Source organism: Pelecanus crispus, chromosome 3, assembly GCF_030463565.1.
Source record: "Pelecanus crispus isolate bPelCri1 chromosome 3, bPelCri1.pri, whole genome shotgun sequence".
In the NCBI taxonomy this organism is placed as follows: Eukaryota; Metazoa; Chordata; class Aves; order Pelecaniformes; family Pelecanidae; genus Pelecanus; species Pelecanus crispus.
In genome coordinates, this window is record NC_134645.1 from 36,961,529 (window position 1) to 36,977,648 (window position 16,120).

Genomic DNA, 16,120 nt, shown 5'->3' on the forward strand with positions numbered 1-16,120 from the left:
TGAAGCCACACAGAGCTGTGGTCGCACTCACAGGCATCTATTTCAACTACTACCACTATGAGTACTTATTAAACTGAAAGCCAACACCTGAGTAATTCATAATTATAATTATTAAGTTCACTTGAGAAGTGCTTGACAATAAGTACTTTTTATCTAGAACATTTGAGATGACCATTACTTATGTATAGCCTCAAGGAGGGTATGCTGTATCTGCAAAGCAGAAGCTCAAAACCACAAGTTCCCTATCAGTCTTTCTTTCCCTCTGACAGACTGTAACAAGAGCTTTTCATATCAGCAGTTTAAATGTACACAGATTTCATGTAACAGAACTGTATTAAATCCCAAGCTTCCCTGTATAGCCTTAATTTGTTTTCTTGTACATAAATACAATAGCACACAGTTGCACAATAGTCAACATAGGGCAGAATTTTTAAAAGCTTGGTAATAGACAATCCAATAATATAATTTTAAATATTACCATACTCCATCCTCTGTCTTAGAAAGAGATCAACCATGGCTGTTTAATATCTTAATCAGTGACATGGACAGTGGGATTGAGTGCACCCTCAGCAAGTTTGCAGATAACACCAAGCTGAGTGGTGCCGTTGACACACCTGAGGGATTGGGCACCATCCAGAGAGACCTGGACAAGCTTGAGAAGTGGGCCTGTGTGAACCTCATGAGGTTCAACAAGGCCAAGTACAAGGTCCTGCACCTGGCACGGGGCAATCCCCGATATCAAGACAGGCTGGGAGATGAAGGGATTAAGAGCAGCCCTGTGGAGAAGGACTTGGGGGTACTGGTAGATGAAAAGCTGGACATGAGCCAACAATGTGCACTCGCAGCCCAGAAAGCCAACTGTATCCTGGGCTGCATCAAAAGAAGTATGGCCAGCAGATCAAGGGAGGTGATTCTGCCCCTCTACTTTGCTGTAGCGAGACCCCACCTGGATACTCTGTCCAGCTCTGGAGCCCTCAGCACAAGAAAGACCTACTGGAGTGGGTCCAGAGGAGGGCCACAAAAATGATCAGAGGGATGGAGCACCTCTCCTATGAAGAAAGGCTGAGAGAGTTGGGGCTGTTCAACCTGGAGAAGAGAAGGCTCCGGGGACACCTTATTGCAGCCTTTCAGTACTTAAAGGGTGCTTGTAAGAAAGATGGGAACACACTTTAGTATGGCATGCTGCGATAGGACAAGGGGTGAACATTTTAAACCAGAAGCGGGCAGATTCAGGCTAGATATAAGGAAGGAATTTTTTTATGATGAGGGTGGTGAAACACTGAAACAGGTTGCCCAGAGAGGTGGTAGATCCCCCATCCCTGGAAATATTCAAGTTCAGGTTGGACGGGGCTTTGAGCACCCTGATGTAGTTGACAATGTCCCTGCTCATTGCAGGGGGGTTGGACTAGGTGATCTTTAAAGGTCCCTTCCAACCTAAACCATTCTATGATTCTAAGTAGTTTCTAGCTTGAAAAAGACCAGTACATTTATTAGTGGTTTGTATTGAAATGGGAAACATGTGGCAGAGGGAGGTTATTAGCACAGCTTCATAGGGATTAATTTCGGAATTAAACTTCATTAAATATTTCTGTAATAAATTCCTATATTAAATATTTCTGTCAGTGACCACAACAAAAAATAGTCATGTGTGATAACTGCTTAGACGATGACACAATATTGGAAGCTACCACCAGGGGCAGGGGGGGAGAAAAAATTAAAACAAAAAACAAAAAAACCAAACAACAACAAAAAAACCCCAAAAAACCCACACAACCCATGTCAGGTTATCAGTAAGAAAGGACAAGTTGACCCTAATGGCCTGGAGTAATACACACAGGATGAAACTCAAGGATTGCAAAGTCAGTTAGAGATCCAAGAAAAAGCTCTGCTAAGCATTTGCAAGCCTTTAAGCTGAGAAAGGGTTAAGCATAAGATGACTAAGATACATCTACACAATGAAGCCATGGAAGTGCCAGATGAAATCCTGGGATGTTCCAGGAAGATACTGACAGTACAGATAGAGATGCACAGTCCTACATATGCCTGAGGAAGTTTATTCAAACCTGAAAGAGTACAGAGAAGGAACCACTACAATTGTCATGGGATAGAGCACCTTTTAAGAGTGAAGACTAAATTGGCATGTTTTGTTTTCCCTAAAGGACAGGGGGACAAAGGACAATTATGGCTTCTTTCAAAAAATAGATATGGGGTCTGCGATAAACATCAAGCAGAAGAACTAAGTTAAAGCATAATGCTGTAACATGTTAGTACAAGCTGTCCAAGATTAAGTTTAGGGTATCAGTTAGGATCAAAACCAAGGTACATCTCATCTATAAAATAGAACAAGTCAATATTAATGCAAGATTCTCAATATACAACGACAAATTAATCAGTTACACATCTCATTTCTAATATAGGGAGAGCCTGCATCAGTAACCATTTGAATGCTTCATATAAATACATGCAATTCCAGAACCATGATTGTTGCTATTGTTCTTAAAGAGCTTTCAGAAAACCAAGATTTAGTGCTCAAAAATCCAGTTTCTGAGCTGTATCACAGGGAAGTTTTGTGCACTGAAGGAGTATTTATGCAGTTCTGATACTTACAGAATTGTCTAACTTCCTGATAATTAGTACCAGTGCTCCTAGAACATGTACAGCTGGTAAAAGCTATCAAGTAACTTTGGAAATCCCTGGGAAATCCATAAAGCTTTATCTGAGGCATTTCAGGAAGCAAGCTGCAATGGCCATTTCTGGATAGTCATCCCCTCCCTTCTCCTGTATGCTAATGTCTGCAAACTTAGAAGCATAACAACAACAACTATCAACCAGGGGTACTAGAATGGATTCTAGCCACAACAGATACTGGCTGCTCCCACCTACCCCCCCCCCCCAACCCCCCAAAAATCCCCCACGTGACACGTATGCTCAACTTTCTTGAGTTTAACTGAAGCATTACCATTGAAAATACTAAATCAGGGGAGAACTGTTGGATTTAGTAATTTTGATTCTCAAAATCGGTCTGCTTGGGTCAAAGAGCCATGAAACGGAAGTCCTAGTACTTTGGTGATTCAATCTTCTTTCTTGTAGAGACCCTTAAGCTACCAATTCCACAAACTCTGCAAATCCCCAAGCTTCAGAATACACAGAGGCTTAATGCCAACCTGTTCAGCCTAGTTTGACAGTTATAAACCATCTTAAGTATTGCTTTAAAGCACTGTCTTTGAAGTTGCACTCATTTTACTGAAGGTCTAGAGTCTTTTGTTGTGACTACACACACTGGTAACTTACTATGCCATTATCTATCGTGTTATTTTATAGAGAAATGCCAACAGATTAAGCCAGAGGACAGTAGAGATTCAAATTTTTTTCATTTCCCTCCCACAAAACTGACTACCTGACTGTCAGATCAGGACAGAACTCTGAATTTGTTTCTAATTGAGCAATCACAAATCACAGCCAGCAAAACACCCACCCCCCCGACTCCCCAAGGAGTTCTTTAGACTACACTGAAATTAATAATGAGTTTTGATATGGGGCAGGGGAAACGGGTGTGCACACCCCCTTCCTCCATACACAAAATCTGACACTTCCAGCAGCTTTGTGCTCCTGAAGGGCAATTAGTAAGTTATCAAACTCAGTCTTCTACCATCCAGTAGCACATGAACTGTAGAAGAAAGCAGAGGAAAATACAAATTGTTTCTATTGTGCTGCAATGAGCAATCTATTCCAAGGACAGGATGAACAACTTATGCAGGAGAGGGAAATCCAGAATCAATGATCAGACAGCCTGGCCAAAACTCATTTAGAAAAAGGCAAAGGGAAATGCTGAAAATAAAATTTCAAGTAATACCATGGGCTACAAGTCTCTTTTCAATTTCTCTTAGACAAGCCTAAAGCACAAGTGAACTGGTCGCAGAAACCACAAGTCTCTTTCTAGAAAAAGAACTATCATTTACTTATGACCTACTGAGCTAATATTTACAAATTTTAATCCTGAGAGACAGGGGCATTTTGAAGTCAGATGCTGCTGCTACTGACTATAAGAGACATTTGCATAGCCCTTGCACACTCCCACTCCTACAAAAATCAAGCCTCTCTTCTGTTTCAGTTATAGCCATTTCTCCTATGAATTAGAATCAACAATATGTAAGATAATAATTAACCCAGCCTTTAACCTGCAGAGTTATTTTTTGTGATAACTCGTCTCTTACTTGGTTAAGTCTCAAATACTATCCTGAACATGTACTTTTTATAGGCAATATTAGAAGTCCAGCTTTTTAAATAAGAGCATTCATTGACACATTAGAACTGTAAAATTATAGGGACAGAACAGCATTTTAACTCTCTTAGAGAGGGAAGAGAATGGTATGCAGATGTGTGGTAGCTATCAATCTTCTACATACTACTAGAAGTTGCTACATAACTTTTATTTAACAGATACTACTTATAGAAATTTGGCAATGAACTACCTGAGATAGGAACTTGGATGATTACAAGTGGCTTAGGTTTGTTCAACTTTTAACAGTTAATTGAAAAAAAAAATTCATCAGTATTGCAAGTCAATCACGTGATTGATACAGCAATGCTATAAAAATCACGGGATTAGCATAGGAGTGCAACAATAGAATAACTAACCAACTGTTACCAAACAACAACGCCTATATTGTAAAGTTTTTGCATGAAGGGAGGGAAGAGGGTGGGAAGAATGAGGAGATATCTATTTGTTGCTCAAAAGACAAATAAGAGCTATTACTCCATTTTTTGTTACTGTCACAAGAAACCAAATGGTTAACATCCACTTATATTTTATTGAAATCACACAAAAGAGTTGCTCAAGTGCAGAAAACAAACCCTCTTTACTTAATAGCATAAAAATATATGCAAATTTTAGGTAATTAAGACATACATATACCACACTAACAGTGCAATCACTGTTAAAAAAAAAGAAAAAAGAAAAAGGTATTTAAGCAGTTTGGAAGACTTACATTCGTAATATTTATACATGTTAAGAAAAGCACCGTTTTTTTCCCCTCCCAAGTATAGAAACTCAAATGTATTATAAAAGCAATTTTGACATTCTTACCAAAGGCACAAAATGACAAGTATCCATTCACAGATGTTGCATTACAAGACGACTTGAAAATAAAGGAATTGCATACCTGTATGTGGGGCCACGAGGCTTCAAGAGTTGGTTCATCTTCTTCTGGATCAAAATCTGGGTTATCACTAGGTGGAAGTGTTCTGAAAATATTAGAACTAATCTGCAAGAGAAAAAGAATTGTTTAATTGTATCACTTTTTATGCTTCCATAGATCACGCTCAGCAAGGTACTGCTTTTATTCTAAAATTACATGAAACAAAACCACCTTTAAAAAAGAAGTAATATAATAAATCACTTTATTCTTCATTTTTTCAAAACTGCTAAATCCAAACATCCAAAAGTCTGAAACAGGGCAATGAAAATAAAATAACTTTTGTCTCAACTGTTTTATAAGTTTGTAGCCAGACACAGTCATATTTAAAATTCTTCTCTGAAACCATGAAAGTTAAAATTTTGGTTTCCCCTTATAAAGACCAATTTTTAACTATGTGACACTGAGAGCTGAGATTTTTTTTAAGATAACAAATACAGTATGACTAACCAATTATGATTTAATCAGAGCTCTCTTCACATGTAAAGCAGACAATCCCAAAAATATATCTAGAGTTCTTCACTTTACTTAATTTCAAGATATTTCTCACTTTCAAGTAAAAACTGTTTAAAGTTTTTCACCTTTCATAATTTCAAGATATTTCAAGGTTTTGGGAAGTCAGAAATACATAACAATTGCAACTTTTTGATTTAACACAGAGTAACTTCGGAAAAAAAATAAGAAAAATAGCTACCAAGTTACTTTAAGTATGATCTAGTCATATCAAATCAATTTCAAAAGGGCAAGTTTAAAAACATTTCTTCAGGGATTTTTGAGATATATAGAAGTCTGGATAGAAAACCAATCTTTCAGATGTCAAAAGAAAAACAAATGTCATCTCTTCTGCCAGATGTAACATACTAGATTTTAAATCTCTTTAACATAAACAGAAGAGAATATAAAGTTAATTTTGTTTCTGCATTTTCTACTGTTTTTTTCAGGCACACGTTTAGCCCAACTTTTCCAACAATCTTGGAAACTCTCTAGTCTTTTCGATCAAATCCGTTTCAAATAGCTGCTAACCACTCAAACCTACTAAGCACAAAAGCAAATGTTTGACAGTTTCCAGCAAATGCTACTGCACAGCTTCCATGGAGTCTCCAAGGTGTTTGAAGAATCTTGCAAAAGGACTTTAAGATCTTGAAGCCACCCAGCTGGCTCTACAGAGAGGAATCAGCTGCCTCATTAAGATACAAAGCTATCGCATAAACTGACTTTTCGTTTCCTCCTATGCGCTTCATTCTATGTCCTGTCACCATCTCCTGTTGGTACATGGTAAAGCTGCAGACGCTACTGCTCTAGAGTAGAAGGTCAATGATGTTCTGTATGGATGGGCACTACAGATATCTCCTAGTTTATTGCACAGCAGAAAAAACCACCCCAAAATAGTACAGTTGTCCTTTAATGTGGTAAACACAAGGGACCTGGGATTCTGGAGCACAACAGAAACTGACTGGGGGGAGAGGAGGGGGAAATAGGAGCCTGAGAGAATGTGAGTTTTTAAATCAAGCCCAAAATACAAGGACTACAATCCTAGTTCTGTTATTTGATATTGCCTACTCATATTAAGTATTCAACAAAAACATCCAACATACAAATCAGTCCCCTACAGAGACTTCTCTACCTCTGCTTACAAGTCTTCTGGTAACATTTCTTGGAAATGCATCCTCTTACTTCTAGATGCATCTTGCTGAACTGAACCAGTCAACCCTTTAGCACAGAACCTCGGAGTACAGAATGCAAAAGTTTCAAGTCCAAAACAAAAGGTACTAACTACTGTACTTACTTCTGTAGCAGAAACAAATAGCAAGCCTCTTGGCCAGATCTTTAGAAAACTGATTTTATGATTTTTAGAGTATGCAGTACTACTTCTAGCATTACCGGTCTCCTAAGAACATATGAAACTTAGAATAAACTTTGTACCATTTGTATGTACTGGCCTGTCTTCCTAAAGAACTGGTTCATTTACTTCATTATGTTTGAAATTCTTTTGCTTCCCACCTGATTTGCTTCCTTCCAATGTCTTGCTAATAGTATTGATCAAAAATGTGGTTTGGGTTAAAACTCCCATTGTTTTTCTATGGGCAAATTCTTCTCTATATCCCCTCATATTATTTAAAACATCCCTTTTCCTTCGTAAGTGAGGTCTTATCCCAAAACTGTGATTTGAGAAATACAAATCATAAAAGGCTTTTACAGCTGGACTGTTTTCCAGAGAAACCCAGCATTAGCTAATGCTAAATCTAAATTAATCCTAAATTTAATTCTAAATTAAATCTCAGAAAGTTTTGTGAAAGTGACATCTGAAAATGTGCCAGTTAATGTATTAAGATAGAGCAATTATGTTTTATTAAAACAAAGAAAAAAAAAGAAAAAAAAGAAAAAACCCAGTCCCTTGTTGTCTGTACACTTCCCAAGGAGCTAAACATTTGGAGACACTAGATTCAATTCCAATTTCTGAGCGTGCAGATAGGGATAGCTGACATTTTTTGAAATTCTGAATTCACAGCTTGTGCAAGCTGCTAGAACAATCTCATTTACGTTGAATTTTTATGTGCTGGTGGGGAATGAGGCAGGCACAAGGAGATGGAGGAGTAATGTGTACTAGAGGGATGTTTCTGTTATGTCCCCCAAACCTGATAAAGGCTAGAGCTTTCTAACTTCCCAGCAAGTTTTAAAAGATTCACAATGCCAAAACCTACTTTGCTGTTAAGCTTCAGAGTACTTTCAACTGAGAATTTCCAAACAGAGAAGACACTAGTTTTAGATGACCCGGAATGAAAGCACACAGACTACTGTGCTACCCCTTCAAAACTATTTGTAAGCAAAACTCCTCAGCTCTTAATTCAAAGGCTTTGGCAAAGAAATTATAGGAAAATCAGGTTGCCTGGGGCACCAAAAAGATAACCTACACCATATGTCCTGCACATCTGCCCAAACAAAGATTTTTTTTTTTTTTTAATGATTTTGTTCCATTATTGGTGGCTTAAAGAGACATTGGTATCATTTCAACCAGTGCTCCCTACCTCGGGATCCAAGTAGAGCAGGGACAACTACACAAGCCATTATTGTGTGGTACTGGCCCAGCAGCTATCATGGTAACAGAGACCATGTGAAGGGAAGGAATGCTAGGAGACCTCCTCACCTGCACAGACCTTGCCTATGCACTGGTCAGGAACAACATTTTTTTCCTCTTGATATCTGTAAGGGATTGTTGACTTTGCCTCCCCAAGACTCGGGCGACTCCAAGGGAACTGGGCTGCTTCCTCTGCAAGCTGGAGGAAAGGTGTCCCAGGCCTAGGGAAAGACAAGGGGCTTTGGAAAGAAATTGGCTCCGCTTCTGCCAGTGATACCATCCTGGCTTTTTTCAGGGAATTTCTGTAGTCTGTTCATCCTTTACTACCAGTCAGATGATAGTCAGGTTTCATTAAGGCTGATTTCTACTTTTTCATCCCAAAACCACTATCCTTCAAACTCTGCAAAAAACTCAAATGCTTTTTTCTTTTAATGTAGTAACACTGAACAGTCCATAAATAAATAAATAAATAAGATCTTTTAAATCTCATAAAACTTTTGCTATAAAGAAAAGCCTCAAGCCTGACACACGTGTTGTTTGGAGGGAGAGACCCATCCAGAGTTCTCTCTGAAAGCTGGTACTTCGTCCTAATTCACAGCAAAGAGCTTTTCTGCTGCCAGTTGCCAGGGAGACTAGAAATACTATTCAGGCTTGGAGGGATCTTTTGTCTCAAGCTCTGAAAAAGCTCTCACTGTGCATTTAAGACCTTCTTCATTTTCTGTCATTTTTAGGGGAGAAAAGAAGATTGTTATGGAAGGAAAAACAAGCATCCACAGAGCCCAATCATTTGCACAGCAACAATAACCTCAAAAGAACAGCTCGACAACACCTTATCTCCAAGAAAATAAACCAACTCCAATATAAAAGAAAAACTCCCTTCAAGTATGATAGGCTAGTTAGTATACTCTTTCTTCTAACAAGAGGCTATAGAGGGCACACAGAGTAAGAAAATACTGCAAGGATTCAGACTTGCTGCCACCAGCAGCAAAAAAAAAAAAAGCCAAAGAAGAGGTGGACATACTCTGTCCTTTATTTTCTTGTGTAAAAAACATTTAGGAAAGAAACGCAGGTCCTTTAAGAAACAAAACTATATGAAAAAAACTGTCCTAGATCTTTTGTAAAACTTAAGCATCTGGTGAAACAGCCAAAATGATTAGAAGGGTTTCAGTAATCCTAGCCCTTCAGTATAATTGCAAAATTTCTACACTTATTTATATTAAAGATCTGATCTTCCGTATCAGCTGCTCACAGAAAAACACAAAAAAACCCCCCACCAAACAAAAACCAAACAAAACCTTAAGAAAAAATAGCTTGCACTGTATAGAAAACTACAAAAGTTGTAGGCCGTATATTTGAACTGGTCCACTTACGTTCCCGATAGCTACTTTTAAAGCCAGCACTGTGCCCATGTAAACTTAACCAAAGATTAGAGAACCATTAGCCTAAGTGCATGGGCACTACATTCTTTTTACATTTCAAATTTCTAGAAAAAACAATTTTAAAATATTTCAGATTATTGTCAAATGTCCTTCATTTGTGTTCCCAGTAAATGCAGTACAGGCATATCTGAAACATCACTTATGCAGCATTTGAAAATGCATATAAAAAAAACCTGGGAAAGTCAGCAGATAGCAACCACAAATATTTTGCTGCTTATTCAACAAGCCATTTGTAGAAATTGCACAGTACAAGTCATCCTGTGGTTTACAACTTGAGCAAACCACTTAGACTACTCTAGCACAACTCTCCAAGGCCAAAACAGTAACAAACAGCCATATTTACAAAATAGAGTTGCTTTCCTATACTGATAAACCTTTCTGTTGACACCAGTACCCACAAGAATCTTTACCAGAAAACTTTAGCCGGTAACTCCACTGCCATTCTTCAATAAAGACAGGCAGCACTGAAATATTGCCATTTTGTGAATGAGAACAACTTCAAAGCTTACCCAGACTGCAAGCATCTGCAATATACCAGTTCTTTCATTTTAATTAACCTGAATGCATCATATTTCAGCTAATAATTAAAACTTACAAGTTGTTTTTACAAGCCTTTCTAAACAATCTTGTAAGCCAAGTTATCATTAACAAATTGCATTATATTGTATAAGCAAAATAAACAACAGCAGTTCTGAGTTAGATGCCATCAGAGTCATAAACTGATTCATTTAAGATATTTTATTAAAATGCAAAACATAATGTGAGCATTCTACTTACCATTTTCACTATGTCAGCATAAGCTGATTCAACAATCACTCCACGATTCGTTGAAACATATTCAACCAGTTCACTCAGTGTTGCTCTCTTAATTTCTTTGCTTTTCAGGTCTGAAACAGAGTCCATGAAGTCAAAGAGCACGCAACACTGTTGCAACTTCTGACAAAAAAGATCCTGCTGTTCATTGAAGGTGGCATCTATAAAAGAAAAAACAAACAAACAACACTTAAGTCTGTAGAAGCAAACTCAGGATTTCTAAATCTATTTTGTTGACTAAAATTTGCATAGCTATCTTTTTTTATTATGGGGAATAGTATGCTCCATAGTCAGCAAATTAATAAGCAATATTGTCAAAATTGAAAATATCTGTCTGTTAGAATGAAAGACCCACCATTCACAACCTGTGTTTCATATAAGAAATAATGGATAAACATAGGGCAGTAAATATATTTATGGAAAATGAGTTCCTGAATTAACTTTATTAGAAATACATAGACATTAGTAAGTACCAATTCTCCCTCATCAAAAGTCATATACAGAAGCAATGCATCATACTAACCTTCCATTCATCCGATTTGTCTCATTCTGTTGCCTAATCCTTTATTATGTAACCTGCTTAAAAGCTGTAAAATCTGCTTTGAAGGAACCTTGTCCTTTTACCCCAACGCAAAATACTTCTCATACTTTTGACATCATGTGATGAATATTTCTCTTAAGAATCAACTTCAATATTTCAAAAGGATTAATCCCGAATTTTCATGCTTTGGTCTAAATTATTACAATCTTAGTCACGTAAGGTTTTCCAGCTTTTTTGGCCTATTAAGACAATGTGTTTGGCTATGACTCATCATTTTCATTTTAGAGTGCAGTTTCTCTATAAGCTGATAAGCAAAAGTCCTCCATTAGTACTTCACATTAGCTCTAAAAGAGATGGATTATTAAGTACAGTACACTTGAAAAATTTAATACCTCCTTAAAATATTGTAACTGTTTAAAAGTTGCATAATGACAACAAAAGCAGCCATGGTTTTAACTGAAAAATTGGTTTAACGTGCCTTTTGTTCTTGTTTTTAATTGTTTGTTGGGGTTCTAAGCCACTCCAGTAACATAGCATCACCTCATCTATCAGTCAGTTGGGATTTCACTTGTTCTGGTGAAAATTTTTATTTCTAATTTTATCTGCAAATAAGGAACGCTCTCCCCCTGAAGAATTTTCAAGACCCATCTATAGCCAGACTACTAATCCCTTAGCTTCATTCATTCACTGCAGTATTGATATTAGCACTGCTGTTTCATCATAAGGAAATTATCAAGACAAGAAAAAGGCAACAGAGTACTGAAAATCTTAAGTCTCACTTGTAAAGTTTGAACAAGTCACAAAACGATCTCATGCTTATCTTTATTGTTTTAGGATTATCCTAATTAAACAAACTCCATTTTAAGTTTGTAAGTTTAACAACTCAAACACTCTTTGATAATGCCAGTTCCTCAAGTTTCTTACCAAAACACCTTCCATTTAGCGGCTGGAACAACAACAGTCAACAGTGGGTTTAATATTCAGTAATTATCTGATAGAATTCTTTCATTTCCATAAGCAAAAAGTAATTGCTAAAATGGACTGAAACGCCTCCACTGTAATCCCAACTGCTCGCTCTGCCCTGAAAGTTCAGACACCAGAATATTGTATTCCCTTTCCCCATCTGACAGTTATGATCCTATTAACAGAGCATAACAACTTCAGTGAGCTTTTAAAAAAGCTAGCAATTACTATTCCCGCATAAAGAACAATTCATACTTTCAAATGTTAAATCTGCAATTTTAACCATTTTTCCTTTGAATAAAAATCTCGCAAGATGCTTATTTCACTCAGATAACTACAAAGACCTGAATTGTTACACTCCGCAAAATAATGAACATCAGCTGTAAAAACATTTGTAAGTTACATAACATTTCAGCTCAGATCTTCTAATATTCTACAGTGGATTGCATGAGTAAGTATTGTATCATAGCAACAAAGCAATAACAGTGACATGCTGAGGATAAAATACAAAAAGCCTAATTTAAGGAACTGACACAGGGAGGACAGCTTTTTTTGACACTAGCCCCAAGCTGATAGCCAGACTCAAACAGGAGTCAAACCTACTCTTATTTTTCCTCACTACAAACTTAACTATACTCCAAGTTACAAAAGCCCAGCAGTGAGGCACAGCTAATACACTATATTTAGTTGATGTTAAAAAAAAAAAAAAAGGAAGTATCATTAACCAAAATTTACTTCATAGTTTCAAAAACCAGCAGGCAGCAGCTGAATACTCCTAACAGTGGTTAAAACAGACTGAAGACCTAAGGTTAAAAGCAAGTAACAGGAATTCAGACAAAATAATCAAATCACTTATTACCTTCCCTAGAACATCAAAGAAATCCCTGCATTAGCCACTTTTAGTTAGACATTAGAGTAACAGAGATCGTATCTCTCCTGCCATGCATCACCAGTCCATTTCATTAGCAATCTGATCTATCTCAATTAGACATGTTTTCTCAAATGAAAAACCTGCCCCTTAATCTGTTTTGTTCCTCGTATCATTCAAAGCAAAACCAAAGGAAGTATTTTCTTCTATGTGTACATCCATTTTCCACACTTGTAAGGGGAATCATAAAATAAAGACATCTACAAGAGATGAAAATTATGTGCAACCACCGTAATAAATAAGGTAACAAGAAAGCCCATTCTGTTGTATCAGCGCTACCTGTCTTCATGTCCTCAATCGCTGCTTGACATACAGCACATTTGTCCTGGGAATGTTATGACTATTATGTTGGATAGCGCTCTTAACTTTTTAAAGCCTTGTCTTTAACTAACTATCCCAGCACAACAGAAGCTAGACAGCTCTATACCACGAGAAAATCATATTGCCATGGTTTATTCCAGTTCTATGAATAAAATAAACTGTGCCACCATTAATTGCATCAGTATCAGAGCTTTTAGCTTTAGTAGCTTAACAACCTGTGGCGTGATTTTTAAACCAGTTTTAATTTACCACCTACCAAGATTTGCGCCATACACCTGAAGTTCAAGAAAACCGCCTTTCTTCAAATACCCTAAATACCACAGGGACCATAGAAAATAATGTAGTCTCAAATAGATAATGGATGCTTCAATAAAATAACCCTGTTGACAGGCAGTATTTTGAAGCGGGGGGGAGGGGGATAAAATTAAGCCCAAAGTCTATTACCAGCCTGTCCCTGAATTGCTGTATGTTGTTGGAAGACACTAAGACACTTAAGGGGGGGGGGAGGAAACAAAACATGAGGAAGCATAAAGCAGAAAAAAAAAAAAATGGAGCAAAGGCATTTAATCCTACTTGGAAGAGCATCAAGATACATACATTAAACCACCCCTCCAAAAATGGTATACACACCATATGATCCAGGTGATCAAAATGCAATTGCCTCAACTTTATTTTCTAGAGGCTGCTCAACAGAAGTGTGATTTAGGAAAATTTTTTAATCCTTTGCTACATTCTTTGAAAGGTTGGTTGTAAGTTGCTCTGAGGTCCTCGGGAGGGTAGTAATGAGATTTTAGGCAGCCACAGAAAGCCAATTCTTAATCAGATATGATGGTAGGAAATCATAAAGACAAACATTTCCATCCAATATCAAAAGAATTATTCTAAATTATGATCCACTTTAACCATGACTCTTTCTAAGGATATTCATTGCCTCTGGTTATTTCCATGATAGATGGTAAAATATTAGTAACTGATGAAAACAGTTCATTTGATCCTTGCACTTCCTAATACTGAAATTCTCAGACTATTTCTACTATTTACAGAAACCTGATCATTACAGACAGTAGCCACAATCTCAAAGGATAAAAAGTTACAAACATGTTGACTTGGAAGTTCCTCCTGAACAGAAGTTATTAAACATCAAAACTGCGTGACTGCACAGATTTGTCTCTAAATCAAATACTTTCAAATTTATAAAGTCATCAAGCCAAGTCTAAGCATAAAACATTGAGTTAAAAGATGAATTTTTTTCAGGGAGGGCCCAAACAAAATATAGGCAGGGAAAGACAGTTCACAGTCACAGAGCTACCTCACTAGTCTATAACTGGAGAGACAAACACCACCCTATCACTAGCCAGGGGACTACAATGACGTCTTCCCACAGTATATTTATCTTTTATGTTTACAGGCATTGCTCCTGGAAGGAAAAGATAGATACTTCTCCTTTCTCAACAGAATTGTTTACACAAGACCTTTTGTACAAAGCCAGAGAACCTGCCATAATCCTTGTTTCAGTAGCAGAAACCAGAATCTAAGGCCACAAAAACTCCTCTCTCAACTACACAAACTGGAAGTTAAAAAAAACCCAAAAACACCCAAAAACCACACAACATACTTTCCCTGCCAATACAAAATAAATCCTCTCAAACATTTGCAACAAGTTTCCAATTTTTTTTAAAAATATCTCTAATTAAATATTTCTACTTTTTCCTGAAAGAGCTACCCCAGGAAGATGCAGAAACCAGAGAAACAACCATGAAGTCCTCCTCTGACAGCCTCTTAAGCAGTTCACACACAGCCCTTTCAAACACTTCGAGGGCAATGCTACTGCTTCCCTCCTTACAGTAAATTGAACCTGGTGGTCAATCCTACACTTTTACACAATTCCCTGACAACCTGAAATACAGACAAGGATTGATACTTGACAAGGATTGCGCCATAGTTATTGTCATGTTCCACAATGTGAAGTTTAGCATTTAGTCTCTGTTGTCTGGTTACATTTACTGTGCTATATGCAGCTGTACTCAATGGTGGAGGGATATGCTAGAGCAGAAGGAAGCCCTAACACTGATATGGAGAGAGGAGCACATGTACTATGAGACATCAAGAGTTTGGTTTTGTTTGCTTTTTTAATTTATTTCTTCACATCAGTAAATTATCACTGTTGTACAGCCTGCTCTTTTCAGAGATAACCATTAGTCTGGTAAACTCTGGCCTAGCCTACATAAATCAAGAATAGGGATTCCTCTTTAACCTAAATGCAAGATTTGTTTTTGTCCTAGGGAGTCCTTGTGTGCATTATTGTTGTGATCTCTCATAGCATCTGGGTGTCAGCGCTTATGTCATAGGCATGGTAAAGCATTGTTAAGAAATTGAGTTTTGATTCAATTGATGTTATAACAGGGGACAGACAGAATATGTTTCCTGGGTTCTCAGAAGTCTACACCTGCAGCTTGACAGGCAGCAAAACAGTTGGCTGACAATAAAAAGGAGAGAGGTCTCTCTCCCCGCTACCCCCTTGCCATTTATTTCTCCCTTTCCCTCCTCTGCTCCCAGTCACATCCATCCCTCAACACTGGCTCTGGAACTTGTCAGACTCTTCTGTGAGCTGCTTTAACTCAATAACATGGCCATATTAGTGAGGTTAAATGGCTTCTGGAGGGGCCTGATGTGCATCAGCTCTCGCACAAGGTTAGTGATTGGAGCAGAAACTCCTTTCAACTGCAGCGAGCTGTTAAGTTAGTTCACTGTCTCCTCTGGAACCATATCATCCAATTGTAGAAGTATGAGATAATGCGTAGGTCGGATTTTGCAATTGAGTTAACGACTTTTTTGAATAATACA

At 37.5% G+C, this 16,120-nt stretch overlaps 1 protein-coding gene across 1 annotated transcript in view; it reads right to left on the bottom strand.

Moving 5' to 3' along the window:
- The window catches only part of PPP2R5A (protein phosphatase 2 regulatory subunit B'alpha), a 44,118-nt gene that overhangs the window by 16,673 nt on the left and 11,325 nt on the right, over window positions 1-16,120 (bottom strand). The window contains exons 2-3 of the mRNA XM_075707140.1: window positions 10,488-10,684; window positions 5,163-5,264 (exon numbers count right to left, since the gene is read on the bottom strand). Of these exons, the coding sequence (XP_075563255.1) occupies window positions 5,163-5,264; window positions 10,488-10,684 (299 nt within the window). The remainder of the gene's footprint in view (window positions 1-5,162; window positions 5,265-10,487; window positions 10,685-16,120) is intronic.